At 36.1% G+C, this 24,366-nt stretch overlaps 1 protein-coding gene across 2 annotated transcripts; it reads left to right on the top strand.

Annotated features, from left to right (window-relative positions):
- The first annotated feature begins 19,157 nt into the window (after nt 1-19,157).
- LOC132707267 (facilitated trehalose transporter Tret1-like) lies at nt 19,158-21,620 on the top strand. Of its 2 annotated transcripts, none has more exons than XM_060679056.1 (2): nt 19,158-19,305; nt 20,277-21,620. In XM_060679056.1, exons 1-2 carry the CDS (start codon nt 19,245-19,247, stop codon nt 21,563-21,565), a joined length of 1,350 nt encoding a protein of 449 aa, XP_060535039.1. In that variant the 5' UTR covers nt 19,158-19,244; the 3' UTR covers nt 21,566-21,620. The 2 variants fall into 2 exon arrangements, with proteins under 2 accessions (XP_060535039.1, XP_060535040.1); XM_060679057.1 differs by having other exon boundaries at nt 19,261-19,392.
- The last annotated feature ends 2,746 nt before the right edge of the window (nt 21,621-24,366 follow it).

The raw sequence follows: 24,366 nt of genomic DNA, 5'->3' as shown, positions 1-24,366 counted from the left end.
CGAAAGAAACCTCAGCGTGTCTCCCGACCTGACGCCTACGAGCCGAGCCAAAATCGAAATGGTAATATAATAGATCATACGCGAAAAGAATTAAACAAACAGAGGGTCGTCCCAGATTTAGAGATAAACGTTCGGAAATTGGAGAACCGCACTGCCCACCCGCGATTCAGATACCACGTTATTTATCGTCGTTCCTGTATAGCAATTATTCTGTCCAGTTTCGCGATTTACTGTACGGAACAGGTTCGCGAATCCCATACGCATTGTGTTCGTTCACTCGGGTTTTTAATTATGAAGTTTTTCGTAATTATCGGGAGACGGCAGGGTGGACGCCGCTGTCGCGGCCGGGGCGGATTTTCGTTTACTTTTCGTCTCTCGACAGTTAACGGAAGCGTTCGTTGAAGATGTCGCAAGATGGCGCTAGTGGTATGGCAAGCACGGTTTATTTACGAGTTATCGCAAGCTTGTAATGATTGTGAACATATTTCGAAATATCAAACCGGGACATTTGTAAAAAAAACGCATTGTCATATTTTATATTATATATTAATCTGTAATAATTACATAAATGATTAGAATTACCATGCACTAATGATATAATATACAGATATATATAATAATATATAATAATTACAGAAATATTGCAATAATTTAGTTACGAAACAAAATAAATTATTACTTTTTACAAAACTTCTGGATTCCTCCTGCGTCGGTTCTTGTTGAGTCGAAATTGCTGACGTTTCGCCAATCATCCTGTTGGTTTCTTCAGAGCTTGACTGAAACTAGCTCGTATTTTCACCACAAACTTCCAATAGCAATGAGGCCGAAAGCATTCCTACACTTGCCACTGTGGTCCTTTCTTACATTCAAAACATCACTGACCACATATCAAAAGTTCTAAAGAAGTATAACGTCAAAAAAAGATTTACCACTTGTCAAAAAATCTCTCAACATCTTCGGTCCATCAAAGGCAAAATTACATTTGAGATGCCAGGAGTTTATAGCATTCCATGCATATGCGGCAAAGAATACTTTGATACATTGGAGAGACCATACGAAAAATATCAAATAGGCTCAACGAACACGAAAGAGCCTTATGACTAAGACAAATAAACTCATCAGTTCTTGCCGAACACACTCATGAAACCGCACATAACATTTCATTAGATAAAACTAAAATTCTTGCTTGTAATCAGCACCTCTACCAACGAAAAATCCCAGAGTCTATAGAAATCTATAAACAAACTAACAATCTTAACCGCGACTCAGGTCACTGAGTCACTGTCACCAATTAGCACCCTCCTCAAACAATATATAAACAGGTACAGAGTAAAATACGAGCCAGTTTCAGTCAAGCTCTGAAGAAGCCAACAGGATGATTGGCGAAACGTCAGCAATTTCGACTCAGCAAAAACCGACCAGAAGTTTTGTAAAAAGTATTATGAATGACTTTTTATTATCTTTGAGACCACTCATTTCTGTTTGGTGGGTTTACTTTAGAGGGAAGGTCTGCCAGGACTAATGTCCATGGCATCTTGAGAATACTGTGCATACGCATACCTGCGATTTTTCCGGAACTTCTTGAAAAAATCTGTACGTAGGTCACCTTGACTCCCCCTGCAGATATGTGTAGAAATGGTCTTGTGCTAAGGGTACCAGCAAAAGTCATGCAGACCTGTCACTACGCCACCAGACTAGAGTCTTACGCGATCATAGGCCCTCCGGCATGTCTAGGGCGATGCTCCCTCTTTCCAAATCATCTTGGAGGATAGTAGCTGGCTTTTACCTTGTTAATAGAGGATATGAATGCGAGGATATCCAATAGTCCACCAATAGTGGATGGTCCTATTTTTCACAATACTACGTATCCGTTTACATAAAATTAACTCGATTCATTGAGTTTTGGACCCTCGTAGAGTGATTCATTAAATGTCTATGAATGTAACAAATGCATCCTTATTCTCAAAAGATTTTCTTGTTTTATAGACCATCTAGGCTATATATCTAGACTTATTCTAACCTATGAAGACTATTTTAGAACACGATGAAATTAAAATCATGAATGATGAAAAAAAGACGCTAAACTCTTATTAACATTAACTAAAACCTGTTTAAAAACTATTTAAAATCAGAGTAAGGTAGATTTTGATGGATTGATTTGATTGATATTAAATGAATTTTTTATTTTCTAAGCATGTACTTTCAGTATAGTTTATAAGTGCCAATAAATTAAGTACCAGCGACTGAGGTTTCGGTTAATTAAATTATTATTTACCTAATTAATTAACGAATTTTGTACTAGTTTATAAAAAATGTATACAAAAATGGCAATTTAAGAAAAGCGGTTTGTGTCTAGAACTCCAAAATGCGTCGAGGGGTACCAAGAGACTTGGAACAGACCGGGCCTTTTAATATTTAGTTTCGCCGATCGTTCCCACAGCGGCAGCATCATACGGGTACCGTTCTGGTACCGTGCGGTACACATCTGCCGCCTTATGGAAAGCGCCCGATTGCAGGCAACACACATCGCGCGGGCACGTTGTCGCTTGCGTATCCCACGGCCGAAGCTGTGACATTTCTGGCGAGAGATTCGTATTCCATGGGATCTTATATTTAGATATTAATGTAATATTGTAACCGGAAATTGGAATTTGGCAATAAATCATTCACATTGTCAAAACTACTATTAAATAACTGTTCCGGGTGGTGATAAATAAATACTGAATAAGCATATGAAAAATGTATGCTTGGATTGTATAGCTATTAATTGTACAAAATAAAGGAGTTTATTAGTATTAGTTTATTATAAGATAAAAAACATTATACGAAAAAAATTGAATTAAGATAAAAATGAAACTGATTTTTTATCGTTTAAAATTTAATTTTAACTGAAGAAGTTGGAACTTAGACTGAGACAATTATTGGATGCTAAGAAGGCGACATCAAATTAAGATGAACTTATAGAGGATTTAGTGTAACAAATTTCCTTTTAACATTGGATGGACAAATCATCAAAGAGCGAATAGAACAGGAAATTAATGACGTAAATCATGCTCTAATAACTTATTCTGCTTAAAACAATTTCTAGAGAAAAGAATGGTCCACAATTTAGAAACTCGTATGATATTTATAGATATTTCCGTGGACCTGCAATGTCGAAAATAGTTTACAGACAAGCTGTCAAAAATGTATACATATACTGATATAGCCTGCAGGAATTTCCAATATCGAAATGCCTACGATAGAACTGCGTACTCGCTCCTTGTTCAAGATATACATGAACTGTACGTTAAAACATTGGAGAAGCAGTTGCCGAAATGTGGGAATTGCCGTTGGTATGAGCTGTGAGGTTGGTATGCTGGGTATGATCTATATAATGAGGAATCTGACCAAGGCGTACAAAAGAAGCATATTATTAAGTCTATCAATGCCTACAAGTACTTAGGAGCAAAAATGGCATTAGCGAAACTGAAATTAACCGTATTCGACAGGGAAAACAGGTAAAAAGGCATTTAAATCGAATTTCGTGGAGTACACCAATTCAAAAACTGTAAAAAATATTACAACCTATGGGGAGGAAGTATGAGAAATGACTGAACATTTGCAAACAACTGGAAACGCTGTTGAATAGTACTTCAAAATAGAATAATTAATAATGAGAGAAGGCAAAGAATTAAGTTGGACACCAGCATTGTTCAAGCTAAAAGTTTAAGATTGTCAAAAAAACATTGAATCGGGTTTCACCAGAAAAAAGGTAAAGGGGAAACCCCAGAAAAACGAGGGGTGCAAAAAAAGCAATCACTCAAATAAATCGGCAAGCAGAGCAATGGAGAGACAAAAATCGTTAGTTAGTGGGATGCGAGAAACAACCTTAAGTTCTATTAAAATCGCAAATATTACACTCTCCGTAGAAATCTCAACAAATAATGAATAATAATTATTTAAAAATACTTGCAAACATCGTGGTCGATTAATGGCCGTCGACTTTAGACTTATGCTTTTGTATGTATGTTTAAAATTAAGTATTGTACGTCAACTGCCCATAATTAAGAACCAGTCATTGATGTCATTTAACCGTTTTACTGTCAGCTGTGCAACTGAATTAATTTAACATCAAAATTGGTGATATAATCACCTATTTGGCACCTTTAATGCAGCTTTAGTATTATTGTGCAATAATACTATAGTTCAGGCGAGGCGGATATGTTAAGTATATACCATCACGGTCACCTGAGACAACTTTTGACTAAACTGCAAGGTTATTGGCCAAATGCTGACTCTATTAAGCACTGCACCAATCTTCAGGACTATCTCCAGAGCCTTCGTACGGTCTCTCCATGAGAAAACGATAAGTTTGTTCAAAAAATGGCCAAAGATTATAGAAGCGAAAACCGTAACATCCATCACAACAATTAAGGTAATTTTTCGGCAGACGCTGCTATTCCGGCAGCGCCTTGACAAGCGACAAACATTGCGAAATATGAGATAAGCATGCGTTTGGACCTGAAGCAGAGTACGCCCGTACAAATAATATACATACATATATATATATCGCGGTAGCATCGGTACGGCCGCCGTTGCGATCGGACCCATTGAATTGATATACAACAGTGTGCCGCAGTTGAAACATCATCGATACGGTTGTCACCCTTGTCTAATGCGCATGTAGGCATATGGTACGGCGCAGTTTATAGGGGATTGTATGCAGATCGTAGCCGCGTTGTTTGTCACCGCCGCTTTTACCGTTTGAGATACTATTGGCTGCCGGCGTAGACCTGCTACGAAGATAATATTATAATTTATAAACGCTTATATGTTTGACATGTCGATCGCGATCTGTTGCGGGGCGACCGAGCGTCATGTAGAATCCTATTAATCGACTTGTTTCTTTGATCGGAACTCGTCGCTTAGCTTTAGATTTTAAATTAAACCATATTATTATTATTATGATCCAGATACTGCCATGCCTCGGTTTGAGTAGATACTATCAAATTGCATTGACAAGTTAACAGATGCAAGTTGCTTTAACTGCATATTACAAATGTGGGCAATATTACAATTACAAGAAACAAGAGAGATAGAGAGGGCTTAATTTTATGAATTAGAAGAAGAATAATACTTCTTCCTTGAGGGTTCAAATCTAAAAAATGTTTTGAAATTCGATATTGCCTCATTCTCTGTAAGTGTCCATACCACATCAACTGCTGAGTTCTAATTTCATCGACAAAATGGTGTTTTATTTCCATGCTCTGTCTTTATCGTATCGTATGGTATTCTTTCCTTTCTAGAATTTCCGGCCACCCTTCTCCAGTAGTCCATGTCCGTGGCTCTTAGTGTTTTCTGTGTGTTTTCTTTCAGAGGCAATACTTCAGAGCTGATGCTTTTAACGATTGAATTGTAAATTCTTTTTTTGTTATTTACAATTATATTGTTTAGCAGGAAAATTGCTCTTTTTCATTGGACGTTCCTCTCGGCCTATTGATTGATTTTCATTCCGAGATATTTGTTTCCACCGCACTGTTTTAATGGTATGACCTGTTGCCAGCCGTATTATTCGGTCTTGTTGATGTTGACTTTCAAACCCCACTCGTCATATTCCTCCATCAGTTTGCGGGCCATGTATTCGACGTCATCCATATGTTGTGCAACGACAACTTGATCATCCACTGGTATTCCCGTTCGCTTCCAACTTTTTAGTGCATTTTCCAAATAAATTTTAAATAGCGTTGAAGACATGCAACAACCTTATTTAAGGCCTTTAGTAATGTTGTTTTTAAACCATAAGTTGTTTTAACCCTCGATCTTGTTCCTTGATATAAGGATAGCATCGCCTTTACTATTTCTGGGTTTATATTGCTTTGTTGTAAAATCTTCCATAGTTTTACTAAGCATATTCCCTTTCAATTCTATTTTTTAATATTTTCGTTCAACTAAGGGAACTTGTACCAGCTATGCCCCGATAATTGTCACAGTTGTTCTGCGTATATTATTGACTTAATCTGACTTGCTGATTCATTAATTAACTAATTTTATTGTAATTTGTGCTTAATACGTAATTTCTACTAGAAATTTTAGAATAAAATTCGATTTTGGAATTTGTGAATCGCGCGACTCCGCAGTAGATTTTGTGATTGAAGATTTTATATATTATATTAAGACTGGATGTGAATCTTCGCCATTCTAGTGGCTGAACTTTGTATCTATTGATCGTAACAAGAATGGTGTGTAGAAATAATATTTTGTATGAAGGTCCAGCGTGAAAGTCAAAAACAAATATTAATAATATAAATAAATAAAATAAGTTAGAAAACTATAAATGGCAGATCGAAATATTGATGAATAGAGAAAAACATAAATAAGTATGCAAGTGGCAAAAAAGTAGGTTTTAGAGTTTTTTTTTCTTGAGGACTAAATTATTTGCAGAAAACCACTGTTGAACAATACTACTACTTGAACTACTTGAAAAATATACATACGCTATTGCTTAGTTGTCGATAGAACAACGGTGAAGTCGGAGAACAGGGTGACACTCGCCCATTAGTATAAATAATAGAAAGGAATGGCCCGAGGACCGAACCCTACGGAACGCCGCAATTCACTGTATTCTTGCAGAAACCTGTTACCGGGATGTGATTTGACGCCATTAGAAATTGTTTGCCTTCGAAATTCATATACCCACACATTGCTATAGAAGTTAATTGGAATATTTTGATCTCTTTTTTATGGACGTGAATTATTTTGAGCCGTTCAGGTACAAGGAAAATTCATTAATCCGGGGGTGTCACAACGGTCGGCTTCAACATTCTTACGACATATTTCTTGACAGAAAAAAGTTGTTTGGAACAATCTCGTAAGATTAATTTATTCATAATTATTAGTACAATATATCAAATTATTCTCGCAAAAACCTTTAAAACACATTAAATTTGACTAAACCCACCAAGTGACTCTCCCGAACGGTGCAACCAATTGTTGCGATATTTTAACTAAATGTTATCAAGCACTTTTGAAAGCGGATTCAAAGCTAAGAAATCATGAAAACCTTTATTGAATAATTAAAATTATCTTCAAAGCAGTAGCTAATCCGTAAAGTGTTTAAAGTTACCAGAATAGTAGAAGATTCGCCGTCACTGTCTTCCTCTAAATTATCTCTTAATTGGCACTCTCATACTTGATGTATTGCATGATAATGATATGCCACACCGTAAATTTTACCAGTTCACGGAGATTCAATTTTTCGATACCCGATTTTATCGGCTAAACATTTAAAAATCGAAAGGTCACACACAAGGTGTTTATAAAATCAATCTCAAACTTCTAAAGAGCCTACCTGTAAATGAAAGAAGGTAGCCTACACTGCAGCACTTATGCCTCAGCAGGCTACTGAGCACTCAGCTTTGCAGCAAGTAATAACTGGCAAAGTTATTTCAGACATTCTAGATAGTATCACTAGGACCTTAGGACCTTAAATTTATCCAGACAATCATACAATTCATTCCCCTAAACGTGAATACTCGCAATACCGGCACCACAAAGGACCGAATGTTCAAAGCGTCGAAAATCCCGAACGGCGTTCGGTCCTGTTTCGGAAAGTCTCGGTGAGTCTCGTTTCGGGCGGGATGTGGATGTAGCAAACGGTCGATTGTCAAATAGAAAAGGATAAATAGCTTTTACGTTTGAATGACGTGATTTTTATATCGAAATACAGAAACTTTGTAATTTCACAGTCGATACTAGATAGGTATAATCCGAATACGAATTAGCAAAATGTTGCTTGTTTTATAGACACAGGACGCAGATCGAATGCTAAATTTGCATAGGACACATGAATTCCCATGCATACAACAAATTATTTTTTCCAAAAAAATATAGGTTAATTTTATTGAAGGGCACTGCAACCCGCATTCCAAAGAATCTTTTTTACTAACTCGTGAGTATCTTTTTGAATCTTTTTTCGTCGTTATCGCCCGTTATTTATTGCAGCCACTAGCTAAGGTAAAGTTGACGTCTACCAAATCAAATCAATCTAAAGTATTTTTGGCTTTTTTTCCGTGTGGAATCCAATAATTACTTACTTAATTACCCCATGGACCACTCTATATAGATGTTTTCAAAGAAGCTTCCACAGGTTACTGTAATACCGCTTAAAAATCTTCTGGATTCCGCCTGCATCCGTTCAAAGCTTAACTGAAACTGGTGAATTTCGAAACGGCAAGTTTGATTGAAAGCAAAATTTCAAGTTTTCGGGGTGTATCACTTATTTAATATTTCGTAAAATCCCGCACATGTCGGAAGTGGCTCGGATTCGTGGGAAACGAAACTTACGTGCTAAAGTTACTCTTCCTGTACGCTAGATCGGAGGCGAATTAGGTATTTTACAGACGGGAGTAGAAAATATACTATTATTAACCTACAAAGGGTTAAATGACGTTATAAAATACGACGTTTTTGCACCAAACATGCAAAATGCCTTTTTTGTAAGCTAATATAAAATATTAAATCATTCTTACCTCGTTCCGTTACACCTTTTAGGTGTATAATACCTAAAGTCGTAGTAAAAAACTATTTCTATGTCTTCTCTACATTTTCCTACAATATGAATTTACCACCTACAATTAACTGAATTCCTGTTTAATTTTAGTATTAAATCGGATATCCTTATAAAAATAGCTAGTTCTAATCTAAATATTCTGTTTATTTATCTATCATTGTATCACGTCTCAGCTGTCGGCAGGTGGGCTGTTCCAAACTTCCCCCACCCCCCGGGATTTTTCGACACTTTGAACATTCGACACAAATACTTGACGTTAGCAATTTCACATTACCATCAAGCAGATACCATTAGGCTGTGTAATGAGTTAGATGAGTTTTTTTTTATGTTGTAGTCGATGTTTATAGGAATTTTTTTATTGAGCGATGTGGAATATTGACAAACACCTTGTATTCGCTGTGGTCCGATAAAGCCGATATTTCACGAGCCCATAACAACACTTGACCGACGCCGATCGGGGCTGCCTCGAGGCTACACTCTCGGATAACATCGCGGAGGCATAAATATGGGCCAATCTTTGCGTAAGATTCCAGAAGATTCTTTGACATTTCCGAGGACTATACGTACATGAACTTCTACACCGCGAGGCAGTTTGTTTGTCTGCGATTCGTATCGCGCAATACTGCGGAAACCGAGAAGACCTCTACTTATCTTCGATAAGAAATAGATGCTTCACTTTAGTCGTAAGTTTGCTCGCCGGACAGTAATGTCCAACTGTACGAATACCGAAGGAACGATTGGAGATTGCGCAATGGTTTGATAGGCTCGGGAAATGTCAATCGGATGGTCAGTGTATTCGCATTCCGGCAGACGTGAAGTCGTGGGGTGTATGTAAACGAAAATCGATTTCAGATTTTAAGTTATCTACTAAAGAACGGAATCAAAAATACATTTTTTCAGTTGCCTTTCCAATAAGAGGTTGAAATTTGTGACAATCGGCTGAACTGTAGTCCATTCTATAGTTTGTTGAAGATTGCAAACATTTTCAAACATATTCAAGTATGGGCCTATACCTTACCGTCCGCTGAAAATGATTTTCCCTTTTGCAATCGGGCGTATTATTATAAATTTAAATAGCTTTTAATTTTTCAAAGAAACTTCCACAAGCTACTTGTAAGTACTATTTACAACATTTCTGGATTCCTCCTGTTTCGGTTGTTGTTGAGTTGAACTTACTAACGAATTCATTACACCCGCAAGGAAATAGATCAAATCCGTAAAGTTGTTTTGTCTCTACATATTGAAATTGCTTAAATCCTAACCCCATCCGAGTGCAATACCCTTTCAAACATGATTCACGACAAAGCTTTAAATCTTCGTTTATCTTCTACCAAAAATCACATTCAGAAATTTGAAATGCTTACGCCAACACTAGCGAAACCATCAAATTATTCTCAACTACCAAACAGTGTGGAATGTATCAACGCACCAACTTTCGCACAAGCGAAAATTAGTTCTTGCAACTTCCTCATTCCCCCACGTCTATCCTAAACAAACAGCCATCTCAAACAGCTAATGAAATTCAATCTGAAACCGCAAAAATCACTAAAAATTAAAAACCTCCTAAACCTAATATTCCAACATCTGATTGCATTACTTTACGATCTCTAAAATCTAATCCCGACACAGTAATCCTAAAAGAAAATAAAGGAAAAGGTGGTCATGAACACAGATGAATATCAGGAAAAGATTCAAGAAATTCTTACAAATGGGTCATATCGTCAACTTAAAAAGGATCCTACGTCATTTACGCAATGCAAACTTAAATTTGTTATTAAAGCATCTTCTCTATCTGACTCGTCTCTACGGAAAATTCACAAATCACCTCTTCGACCTATTTTCAGCACCATTGGTTCTCCAAAATATTCTCTATCAAGTTTCTATATTAAAACCCTTTATCGGGAAAACTTTCTTTTTCTTTCTTTATTACGTTTTTAATTAGTCTCTCTTCAATGAACAATTAAGAAGCATTACATTAGTTAGTTTCGAATCCCTCTTTACCAAGGTTCCTATTCCTGAAACTCTCGATATCGTTTCAAATATATTTAAATCCGAGAATGTGGAACCACCTTAATTGGAGAATGCTTGTCTAGAACTGCTAACCAGCCACTAACACCAGTCAGCGCGAATATATTATAAAAGAATATAGTTTGAAAAGAAAGCTCTATATACCTTCCATCTTAAACCAAAATTATGGAAATGCTGCGTCTATAATCCTTTTCTTATATGGACCATATTCATATCAATAGAATATCAGACCTACCATTGGGTCATTGTGTTTACAGACACTTGTCACATCACCACCCGGCCCAAAAATCTTAGGTTGTCAACTCTCTTGCTTACAGAGCGGTAAAGCTATCTCAGCCTGAGTCACTGTACTAAGAATTAAAACACCGCAACCTTCATTGGAAGGTTGTGGTGTTTTAATGCTATTGAGCAATGAGTCCGAAACCACTTGCCACTGTTTTTCCTTACATCTAAAACATTAATGACTCCATATCAAAAGTTCTTAAGAAATATAACGATCCGTCAAAGACAAAACTCCTTTTTATATGTCAGGAGTCTACAACATTCCATGCATATGCGGCAAAGAATACATTGGAGAGACCGGAAGAAAAATATCAACTAGGCTCAAAACGAAAGAGTATTAAGACTATCTTATGTGAATATGTGAATCAGTCATCCGCCCCCCTTAGACTATATAAGCAGGTGCAGAGTAAAATACCAGCCAGTTTTAGTTAAGCTCTGAAGAAGCCAACAGGATAATTGGCGAAATGTTAGCAACAAGTTTTGTAAATAGTAAATTTTAATAGCATTTTTAAAGAATATTTCAATGATATATACCAAAAAGTGTCCGATTTAATGGCGTTTATCTTCAGTTCTTTTTTAATATTTAAATTAATATAATTTCGCTCCGAAAGTTGTTGACTCTAAAAAACTACAGGATTTGGTGATTTTATGACATTTGTTGAGAGTGTTGCACTCTCACGAAGAGAATAGTATATGTTTTTTCCTCGAGTTGTCTTACTCTTTATCTTGTTCTAGACTACGACTACCAATCTCTCCATACCATGCTCAGACAATTTTTCAATCTTAAAAAATATTGCGATGTGACCATATTTTATATGTTACACATTTTTTATGACCAATAAAATATCTTTGAAAGATCTACGTCAACATGGATCCGTTCCACTGTTATAGTTAAGTGCAACTATATATAAAGTAAATATGAAAATTGCAGATTTATCAAAATGTTATGTTGAGCCTTATACTTATACTTGCTTGTGTTATGTTCCAAAATCTATAAATATTTTGATAAAATATCATATTTTTTTTACTAATAAAAACAAAATAAGAAATGTAAAAATTCATATAAACAAGATTAAATCTATTTCAAAAATCTCAGCTCTTATTAGCTTATATTGCGAATTATTTTTTTGTCGTCCGTGTTGGAGAGTTTTGAGATGAGAGTTTTGTTGTGTATCTCGAAAACTCACAACTCCTTTCTCTTCTCACTCCCTTGCTTTCAACTCCTTTCAGCTATGAAATGACCAACCAAGATACAAGGTTAAAAGTCTCAACTCTTTTAAGTTACAACGACAACCCTGTTTAATCCACTACGTCAACTGCATAACCAAATTCCAATTTTAAATGCGCCGTAATGCGCTTGCCAATCACGGACCGAGCCGAAACGCGGCAACGGAACAAAATGAAAATAAAGTCAATTGAACTTAAATCAGGCGATCGAGCAGGAAGAGAGTAGGTATGCCCGACGCGGCACACGATATGTAGACCCCGCGCTAAATAAAAGGAGATGAGGAAGAGCCCATAGTCTACGGCTTATTCGCTGCAGGTCAGTGAGTTCTCGTGACCTTCGACCCGCGAGCGAAACGCTGAAGATGACTTCGCCTGCCTTCGCGAAGGAAGGCGCGCCTTTTTTTATAATAAAAACGTCGACGGACTTATAATATAGAAATTTAGCTCGGAAATTTACTAGACTTTACTAGAAAGAAAAGTGAGGCAAATTTTACATTAGGTAAAACTGGCAATGAGGATTCTTGACTTTCTTTTACTCATTTATATAAACGGAGGTGAAACAAAATTTTCTTCAAATAATTGTATGAATAAAATTTATAATAATCTAAACTCTTTAAAAAGATATTTAAAATGATACACGCAAATTGATAGGAATTCAAAATATTGTCATTCTAAAATTTTAACGAAATTGGTCAGGAGAAAGCAGGAATATTGTTCCAAAAAAAGAATTAAAATACATACGGATTCTCTTAAATGTGTACAATTTTTTTTTCATTAAAAAGGAAGAAATTTTAGAATTGCTATTTTCTTTTTTATTTCTGTTTTCGTTAGATTGCTTTTATGTTCCATTTGCCACGTCCAGTATGAGTGTGACATTAATGTGTATGAGTTTTTTGTGTACTGTATTTACCTACCCCAAAATATCAACCAAATATTTAACACATTACTTAATTCTTCGTTTTACCAGAAAAATATCATACATTTTCGAATAAAATTAAATATCTAGTTCAATCGGGCGTGAACCGGCATTTTCAATAATAGTATACCGATTACCATTTTTGATAAATATTGAAGTTTGAAGTGATAAAATACATGTTAAAAAAATATCTATCGATAGGATTTTTAAACGGAAACAAAATTTTGAAAATCCATCCGTTCAAGATGAGGTTTTTATATTTTGCCATAAAGACTATCTCTACTCTGTCAAAAAATTGTAATTATTTGCCAGTTGTGTATTGTATTTAAAATGGTGACAAATGGGAGAGCTAATAATAATCTAACGATGAGTTAATTTGAGAATTGGTGTCATAGGAATCAACTGATTCTTAAACTTACATGTACGTCAGCTCTACAGACGGAGTGATCAAAAGTATCAATTCCGGTTATTACACAATGTATGGACTAAAAACTCATTTTGATCAGAAAACTCTTATTGATTGTCACGCCCTAATTAATATTCTCCCAAATTCTATCACTATTCTATGGGAAAAGAGCTCGCACTGTCAAAGAGCTTTTATTTATTAAAACATTTATTTATTTATTAAAAAGCCTAATATAAAATTGAAAATATAGAGAGACCTACAAGCTGATGTTTATTAACAATAAAATTTTAATTGTACCACTACGTATAGATTTAAAAATTGCTTAAAAAAAAGAAAATAATTATTTTATAATCTCTGATCTTCGTAACTATTTATTTAATAGTTTTTCCTGGATCATCATAATATTTCCACATGCGGAAGCTGCCCATCAAGTGTATAAACATTTTCACGAAATAAAGACCTTACTTGATGATAATTTTTTGTTGTGCTCGTCTTTTATATTAACTGTACGTTCAAGTATATGGCTAATTTTTAAATCTGACCGTGTACTTCTCCATTCGAAATGACTTTTTGGAATAAAGTATTTTTATACATTATGTTATTATTTAATGTTTCTAAAATTACAATAGGCAAAGTTGAAACTTAGCTTGATGTATTAACCCATTTTACTTACCTAACCTAACTTAACCTCATGCCAATCTTTTAAGGTGTTAAAGTAAATAAGCTTTTATAAAAAACAGTTACTTCCTTATTAATCTCTTTACTAAATGTAAAGCTACTGACACCTTTTAAGCTACTTGGTATTTTATTATAATAGCTGTTGACCTCGTAACTAAGGTTCATTAAAAAGTCACGCCGTTATTTTCTTAACCTATCATTTAACAGGACACAGTGGTTCTCAGTGCACTGAATGCATTTTAAGTCAAATTCAAAGAGGCATACATAAATTTAATATTAAAATAATATGTAATTGATCTGAATATTTTGTTCTTAAAGCTGTGCTTTCAAGCGGTACCAATTAACATCCACCAAGAGTCTTAGATCCTTGTTTGGCTTATTGTTATAAGTCAATATAAGTAGTAACTATCAAAAATTTTCTCTGGCTTAACGGTGATGATAAAGCTGAGAAGTGTGTAGTAAAAAAAAGTGTCCCAAGGATAGGTACTTGTGGAACGCCATTACAAACTAGCACCAATATAACAATACAATTCTTATACAAGGTACTACTGGTTTGAAATACTTCTTATTTGACTGTTTACAGCTTGATGTTCTCTTATTAACTAATAAAGGAGGTTTTCAATCAGCAGCAACTTCCATTTCCTCCTCTCGCGCAACATTCTTCGACTTTAATACAACCAAATAAAATAACGAATGCCGCAATCGCCAAATACAATTTAAATTCTTTTAATTAGTTTGAATGTCGTCCGCCAGAGAGCGCGGAAGCGGACAGCGAGCGTAATTAGAAAATGTGTTTATTTGTTCCATCTAGATTTATCGACCAATTAGGCAGGCGGTTTTTAGTTTATTGTTTAATTGTTTTAATTGCGAAGATTGAAGTGCGTAATTGCTTTATGGATAGGAATGGGTTTAATTGCCGCTTTTAATTATGGTTCAGTTTCGTGTGGCGGGTTTTTGTTTCGCGGCAATTAAATGCGGCGGTACGCGGCTCGATCGAGATAATCGTCAGAGTTTAGGATCTCCTAAGTATAAATACGCAGGACTTTGTGTAGGTACAGTGCGAGCTGCATTCTCTTCGCGCCAGTGATCTCGATGGGCAAGGGAGCCGATATCGATTTTGCCAGACAAAATTTTATTTTGAAAGAGACGACTAGAAATGGGTATCCTTACGACTAGAAATGGGCATCCTTTTCTTTGTCATACACGTTAGTACTAATAGCAGATAATTACAATAAGCAATGGCTTTATGTTATTTCTCAGGTTTTCTACCTATTTGTGGTTTTGAGTATTTATCTTGTGAATAGGAAGTACCTACTAATAATTTTATCTTCACATGATTTTTTTTTAAACTAAATATGTTCGTATTCCATATGTTTGTCTATGTATGTATATATCAACCAGAAAAGGTCTATTTATATTTATATAAATAATTATATACATATTTATTTAATTGGGTATGAGCAAGACAAGATTCCCCATTACTGGCCGTCTTTTACTATTGTCAAATTTCAATTTTAACAAGTTCAACGCTCCCCGCACACTCTTTTTTTATGTATTTGTCTGTTAATGAGTTGGTTGCAAACTATTTTTTGAATGTTGTAGAAATTTAAGTAGATTTTCCCTTGAAATTGACTAACCATTACTACGTTAAACAACTTCATGTGTTATAAACACTAAATATTTTGTAGAGATCCAAAAAAAAAACAAGAATTAAGTACTTCAAAGAAATTCGCTTCTACCTAGCAAGCTTATGCGCCAATGTCCTTGTGATAGCATCATTAGACATTGTCGAGGCAAGTTGGGAATGCTACCAGCACAAACGCGCTGAAAATTGTCATATACCTTACTATATAACAACTTTTAATGTAGTTTTTTAGTTTAAAAATCACCTTTAATATGGCGCTAGAAGCATGGAAAATGCGGAAGTTTACAAAACAATTGCATACAAGTAGATAGAATTTGAAACATACATTAATGATGACCTTCAAACCACAACTTAATCCAAGTAAATCATGTGTTCTGGTGTTTGGGAGTGGTAAGAATGTTAATTTCCTAAAGAACAAGACTTCCTTAACTTCAAAAGAAAGAGCAAAAAATTACTAACTCAAAATTAAATTTTAAAAATTGTGCCAATCTAAAAAAAATATTTCAAAAATCCTTTGTCTCCATGAAAGTTTCATATAATAATAGACATATTTTAAGTAAACTACTAAAACGAAGTCTGTGAAACCTTGGTCCTCTTTAATTTCAATTATTGTGACTTTGTCTATGGTCTATGTTGGCATCGGGAAAGTAACAAGCGTTAGGTTTGTGAATGAGCGAAGAATCCTACATTGTTCGGCATTTTTGTTTTAGGTAATAAATAATCCTAATTCGCCACCTTCTATAAAAGATCGATTAATATTTCGTTACACTGTCCACAATATTAATATTGGAAATAATGCCAAACTAACTATGCCACAATTTTGAAGCTTGTCAATTCTGACGGTGATGTCAGTGAATGAATTCGCGTTGTTTTGCCCAAAAAATAACGGTCGTAGAAAAAGTATAGTATGCAACACGTCCGGTAGACTTTTCAAGTCACTCGCTCCGCTGTGCGTCCCTCGTGTCAAATATACTCGTGAGTCAAATCCGTTTACCGCAGTTGTTTCATAATATATTATTTTCTACTCCCGTCTGTAAAATACCTGATTAAGCACCGATCTAGCGTGCGGGAAGCGTCACTTTACCACATCAGTTTCGTTTCCCATGAATCCGAGTCACTTCGGACATTTCCGGGATTTTACCGCACGTATTTGGGAGCAATAGGATGTTTTCGGAGATATTTCCCACGCTTTGAATTTTGACGTTGACGTTCTCTGACAATTCTATAAAATTATTTTATAAGTATAGTTTCAAAAGTTTATTAGCGGTAAAACAGCATTACAGCAGCCTTGAAAGCGTTTAAGTTAAAAACAATGTGTTTTATATAGGACTTCGACAACTTCAAAAATATTTTTACACTATAACTCCAAAAACGATTTGTTTATTGCTCTCATGATGCTCTCTTTATATACATTGTTACTGTGCTAATTGTAAAATACTCTGAGCACGTCAACTGTACTGACATTATTATTTGTAGCTGACATTTTAAAGCACTTTTTTCCATTTTTCCCATATTTACAAAATTTGAAAAAAAAAATTTTGTTATTTTTTTTGTTCCTAATAAAACTAAAAAACAATTCATGTTGTTCTGTCACACTTTGATTGCCAAGTCCGATGTTGCAATAATATAAATTATTGTTATTAATTTGATTTTTCCCAATTATGCCAAGGTGGTTGGTTAGGAAAATTCATCGCGAAAACAAAGTTGTTGTTGAAGGTTAGAAATCCTCTAGGTTTAGTTGACTTTCAGAAGATTCACATTTTAATGTTCTAAATCTGTAATGATAGATTCCAACTTAACAGTGGATAACGATGTCTCAACTATTTGATTTACAGTAGGTTTTAATGAATTTAAAATCCATTCTACCATTAAGTTCTTTCCAAATTGAAATTTGACCACCCGACATTCTATAATCTGGCAGTAGACTGGATTCCGAATTAGCATAAAATGATAAATAAGCTGTACTGGAATGTTGCATAGGATAAAAAAAATATTACAACTATTGTTTTAAAAGTAAACATTCAGAACAACTGTAAAATGTTGTTGTAAAGCTCTTCCAAAAAATAAAAAATTATTTTTATTGTGGGAACCTGCACCACCAATAAAATCATTTTAAAACAATTATAAAATAAATTTAGCTCAAGCATAAACAGTTTTATAAATGTTTAAACACATTTGATACAAAGCTTTTAGAAATGTTTTACTAATCTCTCTCATGAGTCTCATCAATAACTATAAGGGACTGCTAAATTCAATTCAATGATATTGAAATAGATTTGCCCTAAAATGCTTTAATGAGAAATCTCTGAATAGATTTGTGAATGCCTATCCTCGCTCTTAACGATTCCATAATTATGTAAAAGGTATTTTAGAAAAGATTAGACGCATAGTGAAAATATACAGTGTGTCCCACTTGAGACATGTGCACCCTTGTAAAATCTTTGTTTATGATTCGATTTTGATTTTTTTGTTGTTGTATAGTTGTATAATGAACTAAAACCTTGTTTTGCTTATTGCTTCAACTTAAACTCATGTCCAACTGAGACTATTCACAAAAAGGTAACAACATAAAAAACAAGAAATCCCTAACAACCCTTCCCGATATTTGTCATCAAAAATGGTAAAAATGTAATAAGAAACATAAGGTTTTACTGCATTTTTGAAAGACCTATCAAAGATCTGAGAGGGATATATTATAGAGATTAAATGTCCACTAAATGGCGAAGAACACAACAAAATCATACTTAATGTTGAACATAGCACAAAATGACAAACGAAAAAATAATAAAAACACTTTCAGCAAGTCAAGCGTGGAAATACCGGCGATTCGGGAACCATGGATAAAGCTCGCCAGTGCTGACGTCTTGGCGGAAAATTTTTGCTGTACCAAACTCAGTCACAAATGAACAGCTCAAGCTAGTATATAAGCGCATATAGTTGCAAACGTTACAGTCTGATCATAGCAGTATAGAAAAATAGCTCCAAATGCTTGTAGCGCCACTGATTTTTTTTTTGCGTAAGAGAATAACGACAGCAATAGGCAAGACAATGAGGTGTGGTGCCCAGTTTCCAAATCTTATCTGCTTGTCCAAATATTAAAAAAACTAAAGCTAATATCACCGATTGATTTGATAAACGCCTAAAATACAGTGGACTCGTACCGTAACAGTACTCTTTCTCTGGAAATTGTTGCGCTACATCCCATGAACATTCAATCGTAAGTACATTAAAGATCTTTTCAGGAAAAACTATTTTTCGAACACTTTACCAAAAGTGCTTGCTTTGCTAATTGGCTTACGTTACGTCAAAGCCCATTATCGGATTTGCAACGTATGTCCAATAGTAACCATTAAGCAAAATAATGTTAATGACACATCATGGTAAGCCATATCAGCTGCGTTTTTAACGAACAATATAATACGCGTGTAGCGGGTGTTTTGGAATGAAATTGCACCCAATTTAGTGTTTCGGACTTCGACTTCTAAAGCGTACCGACGCAAAAGCCGATTAGATGACATATAGCGTTCCCGATTCCGACAGCAGGGTTGTTCAATATGCCGCCGTGTTCACAGGTATTACTAGTAAATAAAATGCACAATTTGGAATAGAAAAGTAGTAAGTGCGTAACATGGCATTAAGTTGGAATGTCTAAAACTTCGGTAAGTGGCGGATTTTAATGATACTTAAATCAAGATCTCTCACCAAATTATAGTATGAAAAACGTCACTCGTTTCTTTATGTGAAATTAGAGATACTATCTTCAAGTATTGATCTGCCTAACACTTCTGCAACGAATTTTTAAACTCTATGGTGAGATCGATGGAGGGGATATACTAATTCCAAGGTGATTAGTAGATAAGTAAATAAAAAACGTCCTTGCTGTGTTTTTCCAATTTCATAATTATCAATGTCTATCTAAAAATTTTAACCTTGGAGAAATGTCGTGGTAGGAGGAACTTGAAATAATTTTCCAAGAACACTAACTAACCCAACTATTATTAAATTTTGAAATATGCTTGAAATAATGACGTTATATCCAAAGAAGGTCCGACGAGCAGTTACCGTTAACAAGACGAATAATAAGTTTTATAAATAATACTATTAATTATAGTATAAACAAAGGACAAACTAAAAAAATACAATAATACAATGCAAATAGTCTAGCAAGTACGAAAGCGATAGAAGGCCACCAAAAATTAAAAATTGAGTTTTAATCACTTTCTAAAAACACTAACTATTATTCCTTCCAAACTTTGAAGCTTGAAACAATGACGTCATATCCAAAGGAGGTCCGACGAGCAGTCACAGTTAACAGTGGCCTCTTAAAGCTTCTGTAAATAAGTAAATAATAATGAATCACAAAAAATATCAGTAAACAAGGTTACACCGGCGGGCAGTGTTTATCTTTATACCTTAATACTAGCTTCTACAACTGACTGAAACAAACATATTTTTAAACAAAATTATACTTGGTAAACTTTTTACGCGTTGATAAAAAATGTTTTCAAATTTGGTTCATTGACGTACGATTAACAATTTTTAGGTCTACTCAATGTGGTGGCTACGGGCATGCACGACGGTTGGCCCTCCGCCGCGCTCCCTAAACTCCTCGCTCACTCCTCCAGTACTCCTGTAACGAACAACGAAGGCTCTTGGCTAGCTATGATGCCCTTGCTGGGGGCCCCATTGGGATGCTTGTCTGCAGGGTACTTGGTCGACGTAGTGGGACGAAAACCCTTCATCTTGATGACGTCGCCACTCTACTTTGCCGCCTGGCTCGCGATAGCCTTTGCGAGAAATTTTGAGTGGCTTTGCGTTGCCAGATTCGCAGCGGGAATCGGAATAGGATGGATTTTCGCCACCGTCCCAATTTATATTTGCGAAATTTGCGAATCCAGCATTCGGGGATTCCTAGGAGCCTACATAGCGGTCAGCTACAATGCCGGGATCCTCTTGGCTACCACCGTGGGATCTTATCTATCCATAAAAAACTCGGCTTTGGTCAGCACAGCTGTGCCAGTACTGGCGTTCGTATCGTTCGTCAAATTTCCCGAGTCTCCATACTACTACCTCCTGCGCAAACGCTCGAAAATGGCCGAAGAAACTTTACAAAAACTCAACCGTCGCCACGAGCTGGCTTCAATAAGCACCATCAAAGATCCGACCGGAGTAACCGGAAAATTACTCGACTTGTTCCGGATCAAGCACAACCGACGGGCTAGCCTCATAACTTTACTGTTCAGGGTCGTCCAGCAGATGGGAGGAACGGGGAGTCTTATGTTCTACGTGCAAATAATCTTCAAAGAAGTCCGCCACGTCTCACCCGAGACCTACTCCATAGTACTATTCGCGGTGCAGCTGATCGTCACTATCATAGCTTCCTGTCTCGTCGACAGAGTCGGTAGAAGACCGCTGCTGATATGTTCTACCGCCGGTGGAGGTGTATGCATCTTAGCCCTAGGCGTGTATTTCACGGTGGATCAGTTCTCTTTGGTGAACGTAACCAATTTGTACGCCGTGCCCGTGGTGCTACTGATCGCTTATACCTTCGTTACGTCGCTGGGTCTACAACCGATCCCGATGTTGATGGTGGCGGAAATTTTCCCCCCTCATCTACGAGGTTTGGCGGTCGGCATGGGCGACATCTACTATTGCCTGCTGTGGGGCGCCAGTACCAAAACGTTTCAAGCAACGATGGACTCGTACGGGATATGCGTACCGTTTTATATATTTTGCGTCGTGTTGTTCGCCGGCGCCATCTGCATTTGGAAATACGTGCCGGAAACCAAGGGCAAGAGTTTGGAACAAATCGATAAAGAAATGACAGGCTGATGCGTATCTGCAGTACTATTGAATAAACCATATTTCGTGGTATATGATTTTTTTCCAATAGAGTAATTGGTTTTCGTTTAGTTTTCGTTGTTGTTTTCTGAAAACATGCAGTACGTGGTAATAGTATATGACGTCATCGCGCCTAGATTGGGGACGAGAAACGTTGATTTCCATTTGGATTTTTTCAAATATCTCGAAAAGAGACGAAACCATAAATACAAAAATTAGCTCTCGATGTGGCCAATAACACTGTTTAAACCAATTGGCGATATTTTTCGCGAATTTCGATTTACGACTAATAATTTAACAGCGAAGAACGATTTTCAAGATTTTTGTCTATAATTGAAAAACCTTGTATATAATGGCAAAAACGCTTGAAATAAAAGTTATGGTCCCGGATCTTCCGCATTTCCCGGTTCACAAGTTTTGCCGATCCGGTTAATACCTGCCGAGAATTTTTTGTCTGGAAGTAAAAATATACCAAAAAAAAATATATTTTGCGAGATTTCAGTAAGTCCTGTTCCAACAGATGAAATGCGGGTGTGGACTTTTACCCTTCGTAAAAATCTGAAGTCGTTAGCTGCAAATTTAAGACAACTGTTAATTTCTGAATATTGCATTTAATATCTGGAACACCATATACAACAGGTGAAAACCTTAAATACAAAAGTTTTAGCTATTTATGCGAACTATATCTCCATGTAAAACTAACTGACATCCGAAGCACCGTCTTTTAGTTATAGCTAATTTTCAATAATAATGGGATCCTAGTTTTTTGAATTTGCGGTGCACCCGGTACATTTTTGAAAAATTTTCAAGAATAAAATTTGATGGCGGTGAATCTTCTGCATCAACAAGTTCAAGAATTTTTTCGGCCTCGTAATTTTAAAAAAATACTTCCCGACCCCCTAGTACTCCCAATTTCAATAGTGTGCCAAATTTGAAGTCGATTGTTTAATAGCAATATCCAAAAAACTGTAGAAAAACGAAAAAAAAAAAGATGGCTGCCAGTGTCTGATAACCTTCATTTTCAAATATCTTATGCCCCTAGTGGACTGTCAAAAAGAAAGAAAATTTGCAGCGTCTAGCTCAAACCGTTCTGAAGTTATTGTCGAAAAGTTCTGGAATAGAGAACGGAGAAGAGAACAGACAACAACTAAAAACGTTTTTTTTTTCGACGCTGATTCCATCTGTACCAACGGTGACGCTCTAGGATGCACCGTTATCGAGATCTGGAGTTTAGTGAGCAGTGCGTATACTTTCGAAAAGAATCTATTTTATGATTTTTGCAAAGGAGCTTCCACGCACCTCTTGGTCTAAATCGTATATAAAATCAACGCGAAATACTGGTCAGAAAAGGAAAACAAAGAAAAAAGAAAAGAGGTAAATAAATGAAAAAAAAAAGATTGAATTTCTTGCAAAACTGGGTCGCTGGGTGCTTGCAAATTAGTTACCCGTAGTGCTCAGAGTTCTGGAGCGATGGGGGGGGGGGAATAATAAAGAAGATATAGCACTATTTATCCTTAGGGCGCCAGGAAGTAGCAGACCTTTCAGTCTCTCAGATGGTGTGAGGAACCCGATGTTTTACAAAAAAGAGAACATTAACGATGAAACCTACCATTAAATTTAAATTGGTACCATCGATAAAAAATAGTGGTGAAGGTTAAGGGTGACAAAAAAAAGAAACAGATGAAAACTGGTCTACGTTATTTATTACGCGTCGATAATGAGAAACTACAAATCCGCGACATAGCGATCTAAACTCCGCAAAATTCAATTGCCGTCCCCGCAACAAGTTGACAGCCCGAAATTCCCAAAATAATAGAAATACACAAAGGAAAAAAAGGTCAAATTCCCTTAGGTGATCACCACAGGCTTACAGGGGCAATATAGGTAATTATTAAAATAAAAAAAAACTCGACCACGATCATACTCAGTATTACAGGTACGTCAACTTCCGGAAATAATCATACATACATTTTCAAAGCATTTGCACACAAATTTTCGAGAGTAAAAACTACATGATTATTGAATTTCCGTGTCGGTATAGCAAAAAAAAAGGTATCGATTAAATTACCGAGCGGAACAAAAACGGAAAACAAAAAGGAGTATGCCTAACAATATCTCGCGTAGCGCTTACATGGAACTGGACGTCACCTCGTTTATTTCCCGAACAGTGCAGCCTACAGGGGGTGTCTGACCTCGCGCAGATCTATCAAGTGAGCCGGTAGTCAAGCAATGATTCAAATGTGCTCCGATATCCAGAGAACACAGGAACTTCGAAGTTTGGATCCTCCCCGAATACGTCAATCCAGAAGACTCCGAAACGCAAGCCCTCCTAAAGGGGGTACGGGTGCTGTAAGGCGAGTACAGGGCTTCAAGGAGATACGGGTGCCCCAACGAGAGTACGGGTGTTCCAAGGATCCTATAAAGTTTCCGCGCATAACCCGACAGCGGCTAAATTCCGAAAACGAGCCGGAAAATTTACTGACTCTCTAAAGAGTGAATAGAATGGTAAATAGTTAAAGACTTTACCTCGATGGATGTTCTTGAGGGTGAAAGCTTGGTAGGCAGCAGGTAGCAGTCAAATCCTCTTACAGAGTAAGTGTGGGCAGTTCTCCGAACGAACCAAAAATATAAACAGCAACGGAATCACCAAATCGCTGACCACACATCTAAGTAAATTTAACCCTATATCCGCAAAGCGATGGCTGAAGAAAAAGCCGGTAGGTTAATCACTTTTTGGCTAGCTACCACACTGTTCTTCTACCGAAACAGGAAAACGATATCATACCACGCAT

This window comes from Cylas formicarius, unplaced genomic scaffold, assembly GCF_029955315.1.
Source record: "Cylas formicarius isolate icCylForm1 unplaced genomic scaffold, icCylForm1.1 PGA_scaffold_9__14_contigs__length_23061073, whole genome shotgun sequence".
Lineage (NCBI taxonomy): Eukaryota > Metazoa > Arthropoda > Insecta > Coleoptera > Brentidae > Cylas > Cylas formicarius.
This window is presented reverse-complemented; position numbering and strand designations above follow the sequence as displayed.